General features: G+C 49.7%; 1 protein-coding gene across 1 annotated transcript in view; it reads left to right on the forward strand.

The window, feature by feature from the left end:
* Positions 1 to 13,223, forward strand: part of CACYBP (calcyclin binding protein) — a 228,966-nt gene extending 215,743 nt beyond the window's left edge. The window contains exon 6 of the mRNA XM_069641130.1: positions 11,162 to 13,223. Coding sequence (XP_069497231.1) covers positions 11,162 to 11,318 — 157 coding nt within the window. The 3' untranslated portion in view covers positions 11,319 to 13,223. The remainder of the gene's footprint in view (positions 1 to 11,161) is intronic.
* Positions 13,224 to 23,627: the final 10,404 nt, after the last annotated feature.

Raw genomic sequence — 23,627 nt, forward strand, 5'->3', positions numbered from 1 at the left:
CGCCATCAAGGCAGATACCGAGATGGCTCGGGTGTTGGGCACGCTCCAGCAGTGACAGCCGTCCTTTTCGGACCACCGGAGGAAAGTCCCAGGGGTACTACAAAGGTTTTGGTGGTGGCTCATCATCCTACTGTCAACCATCCCACTCTCTGGCTCAGGAAGCCTACAGGGGCTGCAGCAAGTCTGCAGGAGGTCGCCGTCGTGGCCAAGGTGGCGCCCCCACGGCGAAGCAGGATTGAACCGGCCGCGACGTCTTGCCCCCTACCCACGCACCCCGGTGGGATGTCGGCTAGCGAACTTCTTCAGCGTGTGGAACTCCATCTCCACCGACTGTTGGGTGCTGCACGCCCTGGACCACGGGCACACCCTGTAATTTCAATGGAAGTGTCAGCGCATTCCACCGGTGGCAAGGAAGGTAAACCTTGTCCCTCAATTTCTGCTGGAGGTACGGGCCATGCTGAAGAAGGGCGTGATGGAACTCGTCCCAAAAAGGCGCCGGGGCTCCGGAATGTACTCCCGGTACTTCCTTGTCAGAAAGAAGGGCAGTTGGAAACCTATTCTGGTCCTTTGCTGCCTCAACAAGTACATCAGGTTCCAGAAGTTTCGGGTAGTCACCCTTCAGCACGTGCTGGGACAACTGGAAGAAGGAGCTTTCCTATTATCGCTGGACCTGGCGGATGCCTATTTCCACATCCCCATTCGCAAGGGACACCGCACGTTTCTGCGCTTCGTGGTCCAAGGGCAGCATAACCAATTCAAGGCCCTCCCCTTCGGATTGAAGTTGGCACCAAGGGTCTTCACCAAGTGTCTGGCGCCAGTGCAGCGCGGCTGCAGGAGATTCGTGTTTACACCTACGTGGACGATTGGCTCATCCGAGCGAAGTCGAGAGAGACCGCAGTCGAGCACACGGCGGGGACCCTCTGGCTACTCGCAGAACTGGGGTTCTCGATAAACTTTGCAAAGTCCTGCTTGGTGCCATCGCAGGACACGCCGTTTCTGGGGTCCCAGCCCAACACGGTGTCTTTCCTGGCGTCCCCGTCGGAGGAGAGAATAGCGGCCATCCTGGGCAAAGTACAACAGCTGTTGACCCAGAAAATCGCATGGGTGAGGTCCATCAAGTTCCTCCTCGGCATGATGTCTTTGTGTATACCTTGTGCGCCTGTGCAGACTGCGGATGCGTCTGCTGCAGGAGTTCCTCGACACCCGTTGGATCCAGGTATCGAGAAGCTTTGAGGACAAGATCACCCTCGACGAGAGTTTCCGTCAGGCGATTCGGTGATGGGGTCTCCGGCGCATCTGTCGGCGGGCGTGGATTTCCAGACTCCCGGACCCCCTCATCAGGAGACTGTCAAGACGGACGCATCCCTGGAGGGATGGGGTGCGCACACTGGTTGTCTCCACGCAAGAGGCCTGTGGCTACCGGAGGAGAAGTCATTGCATATCAACGTTCTAGAGCTGCGGGCTGTGTTTTGGGCCCTCAGGTCTTTCCTTCAGTTCCCTCAAGGGCAAGGTGGTGCGAATTTTCAGACAACAACAACACCACCACAATGTTTTGCATCCGGAAGCGGGGGGACACCAGATCCCCGGTGCTCTTCAAGGAAGCGCAGGACCTACGGCAATGGGCCGTCGTCCAGGAGATGTTCCTCGTCCCATTTCATTTGGCAGGAGTGAAGAACACTGTGGCCGACTCTCTCAGCAGGGAGATGCGCTCATACCACGAGGGGGAGCTTCAGCAGTACCAACTGGATCTTCTGTTCCGACGATGGGGCAATCCCCAGATTGATCTGTTTGCAACGGCGACGAACGCCAAGTGCCGGAGGTTCGCCAGCAGGTTTCCCCAGCCGGGGAGCATGGGGGACGCGTTCTCCTTCCCTTGGGACGGCCTGTTTCTGCATGCATTCCCTCTGTTCTTCGATTAGTCAATCAACTCAGACGTTACGGTGCAGGATGATCCTCGTCACACCGGCGCGTGGCTGAGGCAGATATGGTACACGGACCTTCTGGATATGTCAGCGTCCCCTTCAGTCAAGCTTCTGGCGGTTGCAGATCTTCTCGCCAGGGAAGGAGGCGCGATTCTGCACCACGATCCAGGATTGCTGAACCTGAAGGCCTGGCTCCTGCAGCACTAGAGTTTGGGGGTTACGATCTCCCGGTGGACTGCAAGGAAGTTCTTGCCAAGGCTAGGGCTTCGATTACAGTGGAATGCTACGGACATAAGTGGAAGAGGTTTGCCGTCTGGTGCCACACACAGAAACCCGACCCTCTACGGATTACGGTTCCGCAGGTGCTGCCGTACTTACTGTCGCTGGCCAAGGCGGGGTTGGCTCATGCTTCCATCAAGGTTCATCTCCCACTACACCAGAACTCCAGGGCGGTTGTTATTGACCGCCTGGTCAAGGAATTCATAAAAGGACTTTTCCGTTCGTTCCCGCCAGTGAAGGCTCTAGCCCCGGCGTGGGAGCTCAATCTGCTGACTAGGTTCATGGGTCCCCCTGTTCGAGCCTATGCATTCGGCACCGCTGAAGTTTTTATCGTGGAAAACGGCCTTTTTTGTGGCGTTCACCTCCGCACGACGAGTGGGAGAGATCCAGGCCCTCTCTTGTAAACCACCTTACTTGACATTCCACGAGACGAGGGTGGTGCTACGGTCGCACCCCTCTTTCATGCCCAAGGTGCTGTCGGACTTCGATCTCAATGAGCCCTTGGTGTTACCTGTTTTTATAAGTTATGTGGAGCCAATCATCTTTCAGCTTGGTCATCTCGCATTCACATGGTATGTCTATATTAGTTTCATAACTATCCCTCTATTATTGCCATCTAGCTAATGGGACTTTCTTAGAGGGACCTATGTCTTATATTTGTTAACTTCTTTGTGCATGTGAATCTATGAAAGATCGAATCCTGCAGAACAATTCAGCATGGAGTCTGGCATGGATTCACATGCTCATGAATATTCCCTGTCGTCAGGCTGGGAATCCACGGTAAAGAAGAAATCTGTTTGTTTCACTTCTGAACTGTCTTTCTCCTAACAACCAATCACTGGTTTCTGGGTCATACTGCCCCCAGCCAATGACTGCCCTCTACCTAACCCCTCCTCTGGCAGCCATCTTCAGATTTTTACCGCACGTTCACGTGTTGGGAGCCCTCTTGCTATAGCTCTCGAGCTTTTTGTGATTTTTCTAAAAGATTTGCTCTATTTTGTCGGTCAATCGAGCCTCAAGCTCCATCGATCAACCCTCCTATTAACAGGGGACCCGTTTTTCGGATTCTTCAGCGCTCCTCAAGGGCGGATTTTCGTCGAGTTTCTTCTTGGAGGATTCCAGAAGCTTCTTCAAGGCCTATACCGTGTGGACATGGTGGAGGAGGAGGAGAAGGAGAACTCGACGCCTCTTTTCAATGTTTGCCCCGGCTGCAACCTACAGAATGTCTTTTCGGACGATGGCCATTCCCTGTGCCTCTACTGCCTGCATTCGGACCCGATGCATGTGGAGTATGATTGTGTGGCTTGTCGGGAGATGGTGCTGCACACACAGACCGACCAACGCAAGCGCCTCAACAAGTGGCTGCAGGCCAAGGCCCCTGCTCTGGGTGAGTCCCGGCAGCATGCCTCCCCTGCCCCGAAGAAGAAAACTGAGCAGTCTTCTAAGACCTTTGAGGGCGCCCCTCCTGTGGGGGCCCAACATAAGGCTAAGCACTGAGTCCACTGCTTCCGGGAGCGCTGTTGCGACGGGCTCCTCGTCGGCCAGGGTGATTTCAGCATCTCCAGCACCTTCAACCACGAGCCAACACTCAGGATCTTCAAAGAAGAAGAAGTCGGACCATCCAAGGAAGCTCTTGGAGAAGACCCAGACCGGCACTGCAGAGAAGACCAAGGGGGAGCAGGGTGCCGACCCTCCCCCTAAGGTGAAGGCCACAGACTCGGCCAAGGCCGTGAAGGCCCAGTTGCATCAGACGAAGACGCATGCTTCCATAGAGGGCGTGGCAGCGTCCCTCGCGAAGGCCACCATGGCGGCTCCGCAGTGCACGGCCCCAAAGGTGAGGGTATCCCTGCCTGCCAGGAGGGAATCCTCTTTCCAGCCTATCGAAAAGATGCCAGAGAAGGTGATGCCCATCATTTCCGCAAAACTGTCTCCCTTGGTCGCAGAGAAGGGATCAGGGGCACAGTGGCCCTCCATGGCACGGACATCTCCTCAGAGGAGGACCCCACGGGAGGGATCCCGACGAGGGCAGTGACGAAAGTGACGACGAGCAGACGGACGAGCAGCAGGGCGGTGACGACGTGGAGGAGCAACCTAAGCTGCAATTGCCTTTTTCTCCCTCACCACCACCTCCTCCTCCACCACCTCAACAACCACCTGGGGATATCTCGGTGGACATTCTTACGGCTCTGCATACCCTGTGCTCGGCGATCCGGACAAGGATGCCTCTTATGCCGGCAGCGCCAACCCCATCGGAGGAACCATCACCCAAGCGAAGGAGAGTCCACCCCCCTCCTAATCCGTTCCACCCTTTGCCCCACCCCCCAACTGAAGGATGAGACAGACATGGCGACGACGGGCACTGGCGCGGACGACTACGGTGGGTTGAGGGATCCCCCATTGCCGCCTGCCAGATCTTCACTGCCCGACGAGATGGGCTTGTTCTACGTCATGATTTGCAGGGCATCAGAGCTATTCCAGCTTGTCCCGGAGGACCAGCGCTGAGAGGCGAAAAGGAAGACCGTGCTGTCGATCCCTCTGTTGGATGACATTTGGGACATGGGGTTGTCCCTCATGAAGAACCCTTCCTTGGCTCTGGCAAAGAGGGGCCGTTATGAGAAGAAATGCAAGGTGCCGGACTCTGCGCCCAAGTGCTTACGGTCCCAGCCGCCACCTGACTCGGTGGTTTCGGCGTCGGCCAAGATGTCGTCGGGCTCCTCCTCCTCGGCTTCCTACCCCCCCAGACGCTGAAGGGAAGAAATTGGATGCCATGGGGCGAAGTTATCATGTCGGCAGCAACGACTATTAAGGCCGCTAACGCCCTCGTCGTCATGGCGCATTATGACAGAGCTTTGGTTCAAGATGGCCCCCTTCCTGGCGACAAGAGGGCGGAGGCATTGGAGATCCTACAGGAAGGCGAGGTGGCTTCGGACCATGCCATTACAGTGGCCATGGACATTGCCGACACCGGATTCCGCCAAATGGGCAACAGTGTTTGCCTTAGTCGGTGGGCCTGGCTGCAGGCCACTAATTTCCGCCAGGATGTTCAGTCGATGGTGTTGGACTTGCCCTTCGACTGGGACAATTTGTTTGGGAAGCCTGTGGACGAGTCACTTCAGGCCATCAAGGCGGACACTGAGACGGCTCGTGCTTTGGGCACGCTCCAGCAACGACGGACGTCCTTTCGGACTTCTGGAGGAAAATCCCAAGGTTCTCCTAAAGGATTTGTAGGTGGTGCTTTGTCCTACCGTCATCCCTCCTGTTCATCGCCCCAGGAAACCTACAGGGGCCATGCCACTTCTGGAGGTGGATGTTGTCATCTCCAAGGCCCCCAAGACGGTGCTTCGACACCAAAACAAGACTGAACCGCTGTGGAGTCGGGCCACCAACCGTGCACCCTGGTGGTAGACTGGCTGGCAGACTTCGTCAGCGTGTGGAAGACCATCTCCACCAACAGTTAGGTGCTGGACGCTCTCCCAGGGACACACCCTAGAATGCCAACGGAAGTGTCCCCGTATACCACCAGTGGCCTGTCAGGAAAATCGCGTCCCTCAGCTGCTGCTGGAGGTGCGGGCCATGCTAAGAAAGGGTGCGATATAGCTCGTCCCAAAGAGGCTCTGGAGTGCACTCTCGTTACTTACTTGTCAAAAAAAAGATCGGTGGTTGGAGGCCCATCCTGGACCTCCGCCGCCTGAACAAGTGCATCAAGCCTCAAAAGTTTTGGATGACGCCTCAGCACATGATAGGACAGCTGGAAGAGGGGGATTTTCTGTTGTTGCTGGACTTTGAAGATGCCCATTGCCACATCCCCATACACAACGGTCACCGCAAGTATCTGTGCTTCGTGGTTCAAGGACAACACTACCAGTTCAATGCCCTTACCTTCGGACTAAAGTCGGCGCCAAGAGTGTTAACCAAGTGCCTGGTGCTGGTGGTGGCGCAGCTGCGCCTACGAGGGATCCACATGTACCCTTACCTGGACGACTGGCTCATCCGGGCAAGCTCAAAGGACATCGCCGTCGAACACACAGCAAAGATCGTACAACTCCTAACGGATCTGGGGTTCTCGGTGAACTATGCAGAGTCCTGCTTGATTCTATCGCAGGACGTGCGGTTTCTGGGAACCCGACTCAACACAGTCGTACCTGGCGTCTGTCGGAGGAGAGGATAGCAGCCATCTTGGGCAAGGTACGACGGCTGTTGGCCCTGAAGGTCGCAAGGGTGAGGTCCATTAAGTCCCTCCTCAGCATTATGTCATCATGCATATACCTCATTCGGCTGTGCAGGCTACGGATGTGTTCGCTGCAGGAGTGTCTCGACTCCCGCTGTATACAAGTTTCCGGAAGCTTCGAGGACAAGATCACACTCAACAAGGTTTTCCGTTGAGCGATACTGTGGTGGGGAGTGTGTGCACATCTGTCCGCAGGCACAGATTTCCAGACTCCACCTCATCAGGAGACGGTCACGACAGATGCCTCCCTGGAAGGATGGGGAGCGCACACCGGAGGTCTTCATGCAAGAGGCCTGTGGCTACCGTAGGACAGGTCACGACAGATGCCTCTTTGGAGAAGACGTTACACATGAACATGTTGGAGCTGCGGGCAGTGTTTTGGGCCCTCAATTCCTTTCTTCTGTCCCTCAAGGGCAAGGTGGTACGGGTCTTCACGGACAACACCACCACGATGTTCTACATCAGGAAGCAGGGGGGAACCAGATCCTGGTGCTCTCCAAAGAGGTGCAGGACCTTTGGCACTGGGCCATAGCCCAAGGATTGTTCCTCATCCCGTTTCATCTGGCAGGAGTGAAGAACACAGCCGACTTTCAGCAGGGAGCGCGCTCTTGTCCCAAGTGAGAACTTCGGCAGGACCAAGTGGATCACCTGTTCCGCAGATGGGGCAAATACCCAGATCGATCTGTATGCGACGGCGGTGAACACCAAGTGCCGGAGTTTCGCCAGCAGGTTTCCCCAGCCGGGGAGCATGGGGTTTGCGTTCTCCTTCCCTTGGGATGGCCTGTTTCTGTATGCATTCCCTCCATTGCTTCTTTGATTAGTCAATCAACTCAGACAGTCCCGGTGCAGGATGATACTCGTCGAACCGGCGTGGCCGAGGCAGATATGGTACCCGGACCTTCTGGACATGTCGGTGTCCCCTTCAGTGAAGCTTCCGGTGGTCGCAGATCTTCTCGCCAGGGAAGGAGGTGCGATTCTGCACCATGATCCAGGATCGCTGAACCTGAAGGCCTGGCTCCTGCAGTACTAGAGTTTGGGGGTTACGATCTCCCAGCAGATTGTAAGGAGGTGCTCGCTAAGGCCAGAGCTTCGTCTACTCTCAAATGCTACGGGCACAAGTGGAAGAGGTTCGCCGTTTGGTGCCGTACTCGTAAGATCGACCCTCTGAGTCACTGCTCTGCAGGTGCTTCCGTATTTGTTGTCGTTGGCCAAGGCAGGACTGGCCCATGCTTCCATCAAAGTTCATCTGGTGGCTATTGCCCGCTACTCCAGATATCCTGGACAATCATCCCTGTAGTCGCATCGATTGGTCAAGGAGTTCGTCAAAAGACTATTTTGCTCGTTCCCGCCGGTGAAGGCTCCGGCCCCGGCATGGGAGCTTAATGTGGTGCTGACTAGGCTCATGGGTTCTCCGTTCGAGGCCCTCTTGTAAACACCCTTATTTGACATTCAACGAGACGAGGGAGGTGCTACGGACGCACCCATCCTTCATGCCCAAAGTGCTGTCCCACTTTCATCTAAACGAGCCCTTGGTGTTAACTATATTCTTCCCAACGTCTTTGTTGCCGGCTGAGAGGACTTTGCACTCGTTGGATGTGGCTATAGCGCTGAAGTTCTATGTGGACCGCACAAAGAGTTTCCGGAACACGTCACCAACTTTTTGTGAACTTTGGCACTGAACCATGGGTAGACCCTCTCCAAGGCTTCCATTTCCAGGTGGCTCTGCGGCTGCATCACCCATTGTCACTGGTTGGCAAACAGACTGTTGCCTGGCCGTCCGAGAGCCCACTCTACCAGAGCAATCGCTGAAACTACAGCATTCCTGTCTGTTGTGCCCCTGCTGGACATCTGCAGGGCTGCTACGTGGAAGTCGATGCACACCTTCACAAAGTTCTACTGCGTTGACAGGGATTCCAGGGAGGAGTCGGCCAAGCAGTGCTGCGTGTTAGGCAGAATCCTGGGCAGTGCCCTTAGGGACCACTACACAAGATTAAGACTACAGGTGGTAGTACAATTTCACCTTTGGTACACGCCCGTACTACACAGAGTGGTAGCAGTAGCGGAGCAGCCAGACGTATCTCGAGCAAATGAGCAGTAGTAGAGATTACACAAAGGACTACAATTACTGTGACTGAAGCAAACACTGACTCAAGGTTCCTGGTTAAAAAGTAAAAGTACATTTATTTTTAGACCATCTGTTCACAAAACACTTCACTTCTATTAAATTAAAACCACACTTCAAATACACTACACACAACTAATTCCCCTTGTGCAGAACAATTCAAGGTAAGTACCTTTTGGATTTGACAGACCGGTGTTGTGGAACAAAGACGTTACTGGGGGTTGTTACGCGATCACTTTTTGACAGTAATGACAGTTCGGTATTAGGAAAGAGAAGCGTACCCGCGAGAAGAAATGTTATAGTAGTCAAACACACTTAGCACATGAATTAACACAAGAGAGTTGGGGGCAAAAATCATAGGCAATACTTTTGCCAAGGCAGATGGAATCAAGAGACACTTTCTAAAACAAAGATAAGTCAATAGGCCTGCGCCAGTGTCAATCGGACAGGGGTCCTGTTGTCGAGGATCACTAGGTTAGAACAGTTCACGTTTCGAGATTGCCAGGAGTACTTGGATATTGTCAAAAGGGAAGCAAAAGTTATAAGAGGGAAGGAAGATAAGGACAAGCCTTTGGTGAGGAGAAAAAGGGGTTCACCCTAGTTCCTCGAAGTCAGACACAGTACCTTATTCGTATGAAGAAGAGCTGGTGCCACGGCAGTTGTTCCTGCAGACTCACAGTTCCTGAAGCTTCAGTCGTAGGGACAAGAAGGACGACGTCTGGAGCTAGCTGCACTACCCAGGGGTGAAGCCAGCAGCAGCAAAGCAACAGTGAATAAAAGGTGCGCTCCTTTAAAACAGGAGAGGCTCTTCAGATGGCTATCTGGACCACCAGAGCTGTGTGCAGGGATTTCGACCAAGAAGAGGATCCTCTGCCTGTGGAAGGTGAGCTGGTTGATCCCACCAGGCTCAAGGGAAGAAGACTCCGGACTGGATCTTCTCTTGTCGTTGAAGGGTAGATAGCTCAGGACTGCAGCAGGGCTTCACCAGGACTCGGGAGGTGCAGCAGCCGTCTTCTTCTCCGCTTATCTTCGGTTCTTTGCAGTTACAGTGGCGACTCTGACTTCCAGCCCAAGAGTACTGCCGTTTATGCCAAAATCCCACATTCACACAGCCTGGCTGTCAATCACTCAGCAAGGGGGTTGTCCGGCCCGGTCAACCACCTTAGCCAATCAAGACAAAGTGCAACTCGGGTCTCCAAGGAGACCCTGTGCAGGGGGTGACTAAACCCCTCCCTCGCATTCTGCCCACCTAGCCACCCAGATGCCAAAGGAGGGCTTCTGGACAGAATGACTACATAAAGTGAATGGCAACTTTACATGTTTCTGGGGGCCAGTAGTCAGCCCCAGAAAAATGGAGTCAGTGGGAAGTCTCGAAGACAACTCTGTGTCACTGCACTGAAAGTGCTGTGTAACACACACAAAAAGTGGGGCTCATGGAGTGGTGTAGCTCCAGAGCCCAAGATCACATAAACAGTAGAAATACACATGGTAAAACACATGTAAGAGTGGGAAAAAGGTTCACACTCTTACAAGGTGGAAAAAAGAAACCCCAGAAATCCAGCAAAGCTGCTGAGGGACTCACTAGGTGAGGGAAATTAGCCATAAATGAGAATTCTCCCTAAAACTGCGCAACTTGTTGGCTTGAAGGTGAGCCTGGTGAGGAGGTAAGAGATGCTTAATGTTGAGATGCTTAATGTTGAGCCTTGCCACCTCCCATGGTTGTGCATGTGTGTACTGCTATGTATTCTTTATTCATGAGCATGTGAATCCATGCCAGACCCCATGCTGGAGAAGGAACAAGTTACTTAACTGTAACTGTTTTTCTCCAGCATGGGTCTGGCATGGATTCACATGCGAACCCTCCCGCCTGCCCCTCTGCGGCTCTTGGTCTTACTGCCACTTTACGTGCTACCAAATCTGAATATGGCTGCCAGAGGGGCTTAGGTAGAGGGCAGTCATTGGCTGGGGGCAGTATGACCCAGAGACCAGTGATTGGTTGTTAGGAGAAAGACAGTTCAGAAGTGAAACAGATGTGTTTCTTTACCGAGGATTCTCAGCCTGACGACAGGGAATATTCATGAGCATGTGAATCCATGCCAGACCCATGCTGGAGAACAACAGTTACAGGTAAGTAACTTGTTCCTTACATGTCAGTAAGTCCAGTTCTGATGTGTTATGCTTCATAGATCCACATACAGCCCACCTAACTCGCCTAATACTGCAGTGAATGAATTCTCCAGTTAGATGACGGTGTTTGAATTGTAAGGTGGCTGCTCTGTGAGCTAATGTTTTCCAACTGAAAGCCACAAAGAACCAACATGATGTGGATAGGTTAGAAGTTATAAAAGCCTTTTCCTAATTATGTGTTTGCAAGCCATTACTCTACGTTAATAGATATTCAGTATTCCAAGGCTGACCAAAATTAATAATTCAAGTATGTTAATATATGACAGATACGATTGTTGGAAAACGTCACTTCCAGGTAACTAATAATTACAAAGTATGTGCAATTCAAAATAAATGTTCAGTTTTGTATGAAAGGTGAGTGATGGCGGGTATTTCTGTTCCCCTCTCTAATTCTTCTATCTTTCACCCATCTCTTCTTCATAGCAAACCCTCAATTGACAAAGATGTGGATCCCAATGAGGGATTGATGAAACTTATGAAGAAAATGTATGACGAGGGAGATGATGAAATGAAAAGAAGCCTTAACAAAGCCTGGATGGAGACCAGGGAGAAGCAAGAAAGGGGGCAGATGGAATTTTGAAGAGGAGCCCTGCATTTGAATAAGTCTTTTTCCCCACACAAGAGTGATGCAAAGAGCTGAGCTGGGACTATTGCATTGCCAGGACTGACTTTTAAAAGTTCCCTGTTAATTGCCCACTGAAACCTATTCGTTAGAATGTGTGGGGCTCACATCAACCTGTACATTGCTGATTTTTCTGTATTTTGACTGCTGTTATGTATATATATTCTTTTTGTTGCTGGGTATAATGATTGTGCAAGAACAGCTGAAGAGGACTGTATTTGGTGTTCGGGACGATTTTCATGAGGCTGGTTTCAACCATGTGTGAAGGCTAGCCTGTTTGAATATTATTTGACCATTAGCATGTGGAATGCTCAGACAATATCTGATGTACATATTTACATTTCAGATGCTTTTCATATATGTTGGTATTCCATGACAAGGTGCAAATATATTACTGAAAGTAGTGACCTGGGAGAAATGGGATTTTACACATGGATATTAAGTTCACTTCCTTAGATGTTCCCTTGCAAAACATTAAATGCATGGTGTATGCCTAGGGAATGCACACTACCTATTTGTTCTTCAAGCTGTATCTCTACATTGCCCCACCCTTCGCCTTGCCCTTTATATGGATCAAACTCCTACTGCTTCATTGTGCCTTAAGTGTCGGCAAAGGCCATTCAACACGGAATTGAACAAAGTCGTACCTTTCTCTCATGGTTTTTCTCATTGGTGGTAGCAGGAGTGTTGACTCGGTGAATAAATTCAGACAAACTTGATATTGGAGAGATGTCCTTGTGCAGAACGTTACGTAGGTGCAATCCTGAAATCTAAGGTAATGGATATGAATTGATTCATGCGAGATGGAGTTTCAGAGAACAGATTTGGTGTTCTAGGCAGGGGGGCACAGGTAAGATAACAGCCAAGCCAAATGTAAAGAAAATGTAGCCTTTTTTTAGTTTTAAGAAAGGGGAACTTGAATAAGTTTACAGCAGGACAAGCAGACGTGATACACGCAGGGAGAGCAAAACTGTAGAGGAGGGAGAGTGAAAGGAGGAAACTGAGGCAGCTGACAGTCCGAACTGCTCACAAATGTAGGGTGGCCTAAAATATTTGCAAGAGCTATAACTTCTGTTAAGAGAAGCAGGTTAGAAAGCCAATGAGAATTTAAACTGCTGAAGAAAAGGGATCTGCCTAGCGAAGTGTAGACTGTTGAATCAAGAGCCACATACTGGAAATGCTTCCTGCTTTGAATAAGGGTTAGGCTGGAAAACCATGACCAGCATGATGAAGTATTCTCCAAGGGTATGAAGAAACAAAACCATGAGCTACTATGGAGAGATGTAATTAGACGCTGTAGAACAAGATTTAAAAAGAAGCCAACATTTAACAAAAGACCTTTTAACAAAGGATTTAATTCCAAGTAGAAATCTTATTCCCCTACAAGTTTACATTTCAAGCTGCTACTGACGGGATGAAATACGCGATTTACGTGTCAAAGTTCTCAGGACCTCGTCCTAGTATGGTTTTCTCTCCAGCTGCACCAATCTTTATTAGAACTACACTAGTTACCTCTGGAGCTGTCTGTGTACACAGCAGCTGTACTTGAACTCTGCCCTACTGTCCAAAATTCACATTGCTTTTATTACAGATATTAGGTTATTAGGTTTGCCTTTGTTTACATGATATGGACTAGGACATGTATAAGATTCTTTGTTAAGCCTTTTCAAATCTTTTTGGAAGATCAAAGCCATTATTATGGTGTCCGTTTCGAGCTTACTTCTATGGGGGAGTAGGGTTACAGATGAGTTGTTGCTGCTGCATTTTCATGTAAAACAGACTTTGATACATATGGGAGCACCCCCGAACAAATCTGTTGATGAAGATTGTAGCACTTGCTCCATAAAAAATGTTCATGACTAAGTTGTGCCATCAATTCTTTTTTTGGTGTAATGAGTTCTTCCCTTTGCACGTGTTTGAGGCCTGCAGCTTATTTGGTCAGCGTCACATGGGTTTACGTTCAAAACAATTCCAACAACTTTGCAATTCCAACTATTTGATGGTAATGCTGCATAATGAATGTTATGTCTAAGTAATATTTTCTTATTCTTTTTCACCAGATGTCCTGGGAATATCCTTGCATGCACCTCATTGAAATGTTCGGGTGTACATTATTTTTGATATTGAAATGCCAGCAGAAGTACAAGCTGGGCTTTGAACTAATCGCAGCACTCTGGTGATAACAATACCTTTAAATAGTGCAGGGTTTGAAATAAGAATTCAATGTGCTTGAGCTAAAACCAGCTTCTGGGGGTCAAGCATCACCCACAAGGCAGAAACTACCACTGGGGGACCAGGAGTGAGTACACAGCGCACTGCAAATCTAACTTCCACATGAGATGCACACTTATGCCCATTATGTATGATCCATCATATTTAAATGTGTCCACATTCCTTTTTTTATATTCTCAAATGCTTAAAGTTAATGTCACATATACATGTTTGTAAGGCACAAATTGGCCTATGGGAGCCAAATGTAGCTACTCGTAACTGTTGGTTAAGCTAACCAGGCTCTCCTAGAGTGGAAGCGGGAGCTAACTAGCTCTCAGCTATTTCGAATCCTATCTATTTCCGTCTCGTCATTTCTTCTTTTATTCTTATGGGGATGTTGTCCTTGGAATGGGCATAGGAGTGGATCATGATGCACAGCAGCACAAATTAAAAATCAAAACTATAGGGGGCGCAGGATCTACTTTGTGATCCCCCCTGCCCCCTGCACTAGGATTCTTGCTCTTTCATACGTCCCACACCACCGTCCATTCCCACAATAAGACCTATTCCTAGAAGAGGAGGGTGGATTCGGAATCCTTACCAAGCCCGGTACAGCACCATGTTACTAGTCTTATACGTGCCGCCTTTGTATTTTGAGTCCTCACTCGCACAAATGGCAGCAGATCAGTAGAGCATGTCCAGTGCGGGATGAGGAAGGTGGGAAGGGTGCATGGAGCAACACTGAGGTGTGGGAATCGCAGGCAAAAGGGGACACAGGCGGTGAAGAGTGAAAACTGGTGAATGCGTTGATCATCCTCTCCCCTTGAAGTAGAAGAGTAAAGGGAGTGGCCTCCCCCCTCGAAGGGGGTTGGTTAAGAGCCACACTGAAGTAAAAGGTGATGGAAGGGTGGTGCAGTAATGACTGCTGCAGCAGAAAACTGCAAGAAAGATGTGGCAGTGACACCCAGGTCCCATAGTAGGACAACATGTGGGGGGCATTGCTGCATTTTTTTTTCTCTTGCTCATTGACTTAATCCTCAGTGGAATCCTTTACACTGGAGGAAATGGCCCCTCCACGGGGTGTGTTAGGGGAGACTGGGTTGCCAAACCCAGAGAAATCATATCTTCTTCTCAGAGTAGAGTGGTGTACCCCTTTTTGTGTGTACTCTGGCATCTGCTGCTTTCCAGTCTTTTCTGTTTTACCTACAAAAGCCCACTCATGCTTGTTCAAGACCTTTTACAGTCGTTATCCACTTCTTCCCATCGGGCCCAATTCCAACTACTGGTACTACTCTTCCAGGGAGGTTGAGGGGGGCTTGCTGTTGATTAGGTTCACATTTTAGGAGGTTCCTGGTCCTGAAAGCCTTTCTCAAGAGGAATGTGAAGGAGTTCCTGCTCCCTTAGGCTCTTCTTCCATTGGCCGTTTCAGTCTTGGCTTCTGATGCTGGCCCTCAAATCCCAGCTGGGGGCTCTGGTCTAAGCCTTGGCATCTGTGACAACCACTCTGGCTGAGCTACTACCCCATCCCCCTCCCTTCTGTGATCTGTGCTATTCTGGTGCATCTGCAGCCTGTAGACATGGGCCTGACGGGGTCCCCCATCTGACCCTTAGGAAGGTGAGATCTGTGAAGAGCTTCCTTTGAATGGATTGTCCTCCTACCTGTTCCTCATCTTTCATATTTGATATCCAGCTTCAGCTGCTTCGGGGAAAAAATTCAGCAGGGGGCGCTGTGCTTAACAATCGACTCGATGTCCCTCGAGGGACTCTGTCTCGAGGATGTCATCGACAATGGCGTATATAGCACATGAGCACCTGTTGGCTTTAGTTCCGTTTTTCCGCGTAAACTATCGCTTCGGAGAACAAAGGAAGCACCCTGTAGTTCCTCGATAATGTCCTCTACATCGACACCGATTACCCTGAAGACCGGGTTCAAAAAGTTTTGAGATTGTGTTTCGAAAATGTCATTAACTGACCCACAGCAAGTTTGTCTCTGGTGTCTCGGAGTGGAGCATAAGACCTCGGCCTGCTCCAAGTGCTAGTCAATGACTGGAAAGGCTTTGAAGGAGCGAAAGGGGAAATTGACAGTAGGTAATCCCCCCTCACGCCCCCTCAAAATCTCCATCTACCCTATCGAAAAGACCTGCGTCTGACGAGCCGAGAGGCGACTCTCCTGAGTGGAAGAAGAGTGAAAGATCGAGGAATGGCTCCTGCCACTCCACATCGTTGTTGAGGAATAAAAAAAAAGGCACCAAAGGTCGCCTTCTTCGACTTAACCTCTCCTGAGAGGGTATCTTGCCCCACACAAAGCTCTACAATTGCCAAATGGTGGGAAGTATTTACATCTGAAATGCTGAAAATATTTCTAAAACAAAAACCCAGGCAGGGACCCGAGCCAAATCCTGTGTGCTATCGAGCCCGGGACGAAGGCCAGATCCTCATCGAGAGCCAAGGTCTCGAAGCGGTGACAAGTCATTGAAGTATCCTTCGAGCTGCAAACACAAACATAATGATGTGTTTATTTATATAGCGCCTTTATACAAATCGCTTTACAGAGCACATATTTACATACAATATCACCCAACTGAAATTGGTACTCATTTATCGACCTCGGATGGATGAAAGGCTGAGTTGGCCTTGCTGGGATTCGGACCTGCTGATCACGCTCAGATTGCAGCAGCGAGCGTTCAACCCGCTGAGCTATTTTACCGGAATAAGTTGAGGTTGTTGATGCCAGCTGCACCCTCGATGCCAGCTAGGCCCTGGGCATTGGCTATACAGTCAATGCCAGCTGCGCCATCAATGCCGACTGTGCCCTTGACGTCAGTCGTTACGTTGAGGCTGCTGCACCATCTAAACCAATTGCGCCATCAACGACTCGAGCGTCAAGTTTACAATTTCTCAAACCTTCGATGCCTATCCCTGACAAAACTTGTATTACTTTGCCAAGGAAAGAGTTTTAAGTCTCTTACCTCAATTTGTGAGGAAAATGAAGACCAAATGGGGCATCATTGTCTGAAGGTTCAATTTGGCACACCCAATGTGCCTGAAAGCTTTATTTCTGAAGAGTCTAGGTTGAAAGACCTTAATGATAATTTACAGATGGCCAGTGGGGGTACGCACACCATCTGAACTGGATTTTGGTAGACTGGAGGCTGGTGAGCACGCAGATGCTTCATATAGACAGCTAATGTCTATATTGGTAGACTATATGGGGTGGAGTAGGCCTCCCCTATAAACAGGATGATCTGATGGACATCCTTGATAAGGGTCCGCAGTTGGACCCTATATTACCATTTCATGTTTCTCTCCAAAAAAGGGTGGCAGCAAATCGGGAGACACCATAAACTAATCCGGCAGTGAATCAAAACCTGACTAAAGAATACCAGCCTTCCAGCAGTGACCCAGACTACCTGTCTAAACATCCCATTCCAGAGAGTCTGGTGGTACAGGCAGCTACTGCAACTTCCAAGCAGACAACTTATCCTACTATCCCTTCAGGTAGGGATTACAAGAGAGTAGATGGATGGGCAAGAAAAGTGTTTTCTGCCGGGAGTATGGCTTTAAAATCAGCCAACTCCACAGGTGCCCTTGCAATATTCTCATTCACTCTATGGGACTGCATTTCCATGGCGACAGCACATTCCCGAGGGGGAGGAAAGAGGTGGGTTCTTGGCTATTGTTAGAGATGGCAAAGAAGCCACGTACAAGTCCCTTCAATCGGGTCTGGATTCTGCTGAAAGCGTCAGCAGAGCCATGGCTACTAGCACCATAGTACACAGATTTGCGTGGTTGAAGAAGTCGGGATTTGCACCGGATGTGCAATTCAGACTCCTCAACATGCCTTTTGACGGGTCTCACCTTTTTGGCAACAAGGCTGGCGAAAGTCTTGAAGTTGCAGACCTCATAGGCAGCAGCCAAATCTTTAGGTGTCGCTGTTAGGCAGCCTCAGCCCTTTTGCCCCAGTGGACAGCCTTGGAGGGGTAGATCTTTTTGCTACTACTCAGTTGGATGAGCGAGAGAAATGGCTGGTCAAAGAGGATTCCCACGTGGTGGACGAGCGAGAGGTGTGAAGCCCGTTCAAGCGGGGCATCTTTACCATCAGCCACTACATCAGCCGCCTCAAAACCTCTCTGAGGTCTTGAGTCACAAATCACCAGTGGGAGGCAGACTGTCTCGGCATCTGCAAGAATGGCTAGACGTTACTTTGGATGCTTGGGCACTGGAAACCATAGCCCACGGTTACTGCCTTCCTTTCATTCAGAGAACTCAGAACCATCCCCCGGGGGAACCACTCTTTGAGGAGTCCGGATCCGCTCCTTGTGCGGGAAATGTTGACCCTGCTAGAGAAAGGCTCTATAGAACCGGTGCCCGTAGCAGGGAGGAACAAGGGATGGTATTCCCCATATTTCTTAATACCCAAAATGGATGGAGGACTGAGACCCATCTTGGACTTGAGATATTTGAACAAGTTCAAGATGCTCACACTGTCTCATATCCTTCAGGCCCTCCAACTACTCCAGGATTGGGTGGTGTCATTGGACCTTCAGGATGCTTATTTTCATGTGCCAATCAATCTCAAGCACAGAAAATACCTGAGGTTCGCCGTTGGCGGTTCTCATCAGTTTCGTGTTCTGCCATTTGGACTAACCTCTGCCCGAGGGGTTTCACCAAATTGATGGCGGTGGTGGCAGCGAGTTTCAGAAGAGGGGGGGATTCACGTCTATCCTTACCTGGACGATTGGCTGATCAGGGTGCGTGAACAAGTCCTGCATCATCTCAGCATGACATGCCACTCTTCAGAGATTGGGGTTTTCCCTCAATTACAATAATTCCCATTTGACACTATCTCAAAAGCTCCAGTTCATCAGGGTTGTACTGGATACATTCTTGGGAAAGAGCTCGCCACCCGAGGTGGGGGTTCAAGACATTCTGCAGATGGTCTCCAAGTTTCAGAGTGCCCAGCTTATCCCGGCCTACTATTTTTTGAGGTTGCTCGGCCTCATGGCATCCTGCATTTTTCTGGTGCTGGTGTCTCGCCTGAGAATGAGATCCCTTCAATGGGCCCTCTGAACACAATGGCCCGAGTTCTCAGGAGACATGTCAGACCTACTCCAGGTTCCAAGCAGGGCCGCACAGGATCTCCTGTCGTGGACCTGCAATGACAACGTTCTGAAGGGAGAACACTTTTGACAACCGTGTCCGAAGATAACAGTAGTGAGGGACGCCTCACTCATGGGATGGGGAGCCCACACCTACGATCTGACAGTCGTTGGTCTCCATCGGATTCCAAACTACATATGAATCTTTTGGAGCTGAGAGCAGTCAGACTAGCGCTGAAGACCATTCTGCCCTCTGTACAGGGAAATAATGTCCTGATAATGACAGGCAACACAGCGGCCATGTACTACCTCAACAAGAGAGGTGGTGTAGGGTCACTACCACTGTGCAGAGAGGCAATGCAGCTCTGGTACTGGGCAATTCAAGAATCTCTCTGTCGGCAGTTCACCTAGACGGAGAAGAGAACACAGCAGTAGATGCTCTCAGCAAGCATAGCACAGTGTGCCACGAGTGGGAACTAGCTCAGGAAGTTAAAGCGATCTTCACCCTTTAGGGAACCCCTCAAGTGGATCTGTTCTCGGTGTCAACCGGCAGTGCGACCTGTACTGCTCCAGGGAATTTCCTCTGAGAGAAGCTCTAGGAGACGTCTTTGTAGTGGACTGGGAGTTTCCATTCATGTATGTGTTTCCTCCAGTCCCCGTCATTCTTCATGTGATCAAGAGGTTGAGAAAGTTCGGAAAACACATGATCCTAATTGCCCCAGATTGGGCCAGGAGGATGTGATACCTGGACCTTGTGGACATGTCCATCTGCCTTCCAATACATCTTCCACTAAGAGAGGACCTTTTCTTGCGAGAAGAGGGTCTGGTTCTCCATTCAGATGTCAAGACATTCAGCCTTCACACATGGTTTCTGAGAGGCTGAGAGACACTGATTGAGACCTCCCGGATGACGTAATGGAGATTTTGCTTTCGGCCAGAAAGCCAGCAACAAAGTCCTTGTACCGTTGCCGTTGGAACACATTTTGCAGCTGGTGAAAAGACAAGAATGCAGATCCTTTTCTGTGCAAAACACCAGAGGTATTATCCTTTCTACTATCCTTAGCATCAGGTTGGAACTATTAAGGGCTATTTGGCAGCGCTATCCATCTTTAAGCGTGCGTCAGAAGAATGTTCATATTTCAAAATGCCGCTCAATGTGTGTGTCCTCCACCCCACCCACCCCTCCCCCGGATCTCGTTTGCAGGTTCCAGTTTGGCCTTTGCAGGTTCCAGTTTGGGACCTTAATCTGGTACTAACATTTCTAATGTGTGCACCCTTTGTATGTTTAATTCACTTCCATTAAGGTTAGCATTTAAAACCATTCTCTTGGTAGGATTAACTTCAGCCTGTAGAGTGAGTCAATTGCAGGCACTGTCATCCAAACCACCCATTACTATCTTCCATGAATATAGGGTTGTTCTGAGGGTTAAACCTTAATTTTTACCCACTTTCTATCCTTCACCTCCTCCGGGCAAGGAGTAAGAGAGATTACATAGTTTGGATCCACGCAGAGCTCTGAGCTTTTACATATCTAGGCTATCAAAACGTAGTATTGACAATCAGCTTTTTATAGGCTATACAGGTCACAAACTGGGTTAGGCTGTTACAAAACAGACCTTATCCAGGTGGATCATTCTGGCAATTTTGGAATGCCACAGACTGGCGGGTAAGGATCCTCCGGAAGGATGCCGAAAAAAGAAATATGAAGAAGCTGAAGCTGGATATCGAATATCAAGGATGAGGAATACGTGGGAGGAACATCCAGTCGAAGGAACGTTATAGGGGTAAGTAATTTGTTCTTCTCTACAGGTCTTACTTGGTCTTGTTAGTCCCAGGTGAGATGATGGCAGCAGCCCTTTCACCCAAGACTGAAAGACAGGGCATTTCCCCATACAGCCATTGGGAGGCCTATTTGGTGGCACTAGTGAGCACAAAGCTGCAAGCTAAATTCTGGGTGCCAGCTGCCCAAAAATGCTAGCCTCTAACCTGCTAGCACATTCTGCCATGTGCTCAGTGGTTCAGCCTATGCTAGTGACCGGACAATTTGCCATGCATGCTCCCTGAACAACTTTGTATAGAAAGAAATTAGCACTGCTCAATTAGACAGCACTGCACACAGAGACAGAAGCCCCTATCACGCTGTAGGAACAGGAACTGACTGCAGATCTGGGAAACAAGACCGCGATGACTGAAAATCCATACCTAAATAATCCCCTAAGAAGTGATCACCATCCATGTGGTATCGAACATTGGCTAAGGTGCAAAAATCTGTGTGAATCGACATTGTGACTCGTGGCACAAGAATCTTAAGAGTGTTTAGGTCCTGAAGAAAGTGGGAACGAAGGGATCGATACCCCCCCACTGAAACAGGTCGACCATATATTTACAGAATGTCTGTACACTAACCAGACCTTCTGGTGAAACTACTTCTGTTGTTTTTAAACTCCACATGTGAGCAGATAAGTAGGGAGTAATGCATTGGATTAAACTCCCTTCTGTGCTCTCTGTTGTGGAATCTTCAGATTTTAGTATACCGTGGGATCCTCTACCTACCTATTTTGATGCACCCTGTTGAGACTTGGATCTATAACTAGTCGGGCAAGTTTCTCCTATCTGTCCCTTAACCCTAGATAGGTGGCGTACCAGCTCCTACTAGGGCAAGTCGCCCCACAGGGGACATCTAGTGGTGGTTATAGGGCAAGTTCAGCTAAATTGGATAGCTTTAAAAAGAATTCTAAGCAAAGTGTAATTGCTTGGACTTTTTTTGTGCAACAGCCTCAGGCATGCTGTTAAGATTGAAAGTGAGCTTTTTTGTGAAATGCAACGTGGAGCAAGTTTGTAGATGACCACTGTTGATGTACTGTGTGTGCATTTTTGCTCTAGCATGTTGATTGTAAATCGTATACAGTGTTATTCTCAAGTATAGTTAGAATGGTTATTGCTGCTGTGGGTGGGAAGCCTCCAACAGCGCAATCCCAAGTATTCGGTGGTGTGTGTTAGTGGGATAGGAACACTAGTACAAAAGTGTGGTAACTTGGATTGTGTAGGTAGTGTGTTGTGGGGTTTCTGTCAGTGGACACCGAGGTGCCTTGTGAGTTTGGCCAACTCACCAGGACATTAATTGTGGTTCTGTAGGGAATGCATAAGTTGGTCTACACTGTATGCGCATTTGCTGTCACTTAATTGCATGGGTGAGTGGTTCTGTGCGTTGCTTAGTGAGTGATGTGGGTACTTGTGAGTCCTGAGTCTGTCGGTTGCCACCACCCATTGAACTAAGTTATTGGGAAGTTAGTTAAGTTTCTTGTCTGATGTGGTAGGTCCACTGTGCCCGCTGTGGGGCAGTCAGTCCTCAAGGGTGGCATCCTTTATGCTCATCTGTGGCAGGGATGAGTAGAAGGAGCATTGTGTGTTTTGGCTGGTTCTGGATTATGTGATGGCATTAGCTGTGCCCTCTAAGGGGCAGTCAGTTCTCAAAGGTGGCAGCTTTGCAGCTCATCTGTGGCAGGGATGGGCAGGAGGAGTTTGGTTGCGTGCGTTGGTTCAGTTGGTAGTATTTTGGAGAGGGCCCTGCCCATGCGCGTTAGTTACACCTGATTGGATACTTGGTTCAGGTTCGCCAAGCTGACAGTGTGAGTGTTGTATCACCTTGTTTCTGATGCTTGTGGATCTGCTTAGAATCACATGCTGTGCATATGGTCCGACATCTAGTGGTAATCGCAGAGTCGTGCATCTTTTTTTTGAAGATCGAAAGGGCTGTCGACATGGGCGTGACTGTAACACTATCCCGAACGTGGTGTGTAGTGTACCCAAAATCCCTCATTTGTCGAGGTCCCACCAGATTGTTTTTTTCCGCCAACCTAGTTGGTCGCTTATGCGGAGTTCGTAAGAGTTTATATTGCCTATCTATTCCCAAGGCCTACGGTTATTTAGTCAACTTCGACCATCATCTCGATTGCTGTATCGTGGGTTTCCTGCTTGCCGATGCCTACATCTATACGATGACTGTTGACCGCGCAGCCTTGGCCCTCGGGGACAGTGGGGCCCTGTTTTCTTCTCTCTCAGAATGCATTTCTCTTACCCCTCTCCTTTTCCTCTTGGTCTGGCTGACGCTAACCTCTGCTATGGAGAGGACTCCCTTTCAGTTCTGTCCATCTTGTAATGGCAAATTTCTCTGGAAAGACACCCATTGCCAATGCAACAGGTGTCTTCCCTGTAACCATGATGAGCGCTCGTGTAAGGCCTGTAAACTCTTTTGGCCTAAAATGCTGGAAGAAAGGCGGACTAAGCAGTGGGCTGCCTATGATAAACCTTTCCCGCACTGGCGCTTCGGACAAAAAAATCTGTCTGCAGCCATGGCTCTGATTCAGAAGCAATCGATCTTTCCACTGAGCCTACACGCTCCCATATGCCTGTCCCCAGCCCAAATCGGCAGGCCATTGGCACTGCTATGGGGAAGTCACATCCTGGTGACGAGGGAACCAACACACCACGTGTACCTAAGCGCACAACCCATAAGGCCTCTTTGTCAATGAAAACCTCAACGCCTGTAGGCCCCCTGAAGATTTCAGCTCTGCCTTCCGCACCTTGTGGTTTGGTGCCCTCCTTGCAACCGCAGCATGCGAATGTGCATAAAGCTTCCCCTGGAACGGGAAGCTCCCTTCAAACTCCCACTACCGTCGACCTGCCATCCAAAGATGCTCCAACGCCGAAGGACTTGGTGTTGTGAACTCCGCAACACTTACAGGTGCGCTGAAATCTTCTACGCCATCGATAGTGCTTCCGAAGCTCCATGAGAAGCTTTTGGTTACTGTTTCGGCAGACCTCCTCTTCCCTGGGGAACTATTCTGTGCCCCCACCCCAGCCTCTTTCTAATGCCTTACATAAGGGTTCACCCACTTCTGGGCAGCCCTTTCCACCCCTGACCCTTCAGCTTCCTCAAAATGGACCAGGGAGAGTG

The sequence above is a fragment of the Ambystoma mexicanum genome, chromosome 1q, assembly GCF_040938575.1.
Source record: "Ambystoma mexicanum isolate Mex_15411 chromosome 1q, UKY_AmexF1_1, whole genome shotgun sequence".
Taxonomy (NCBI): Eukaryota; Metazoa; Chordata; class Amphibia; order Caudata; family Ambystomatidae; genus Ambystoma; species Ambystoma mexicanum.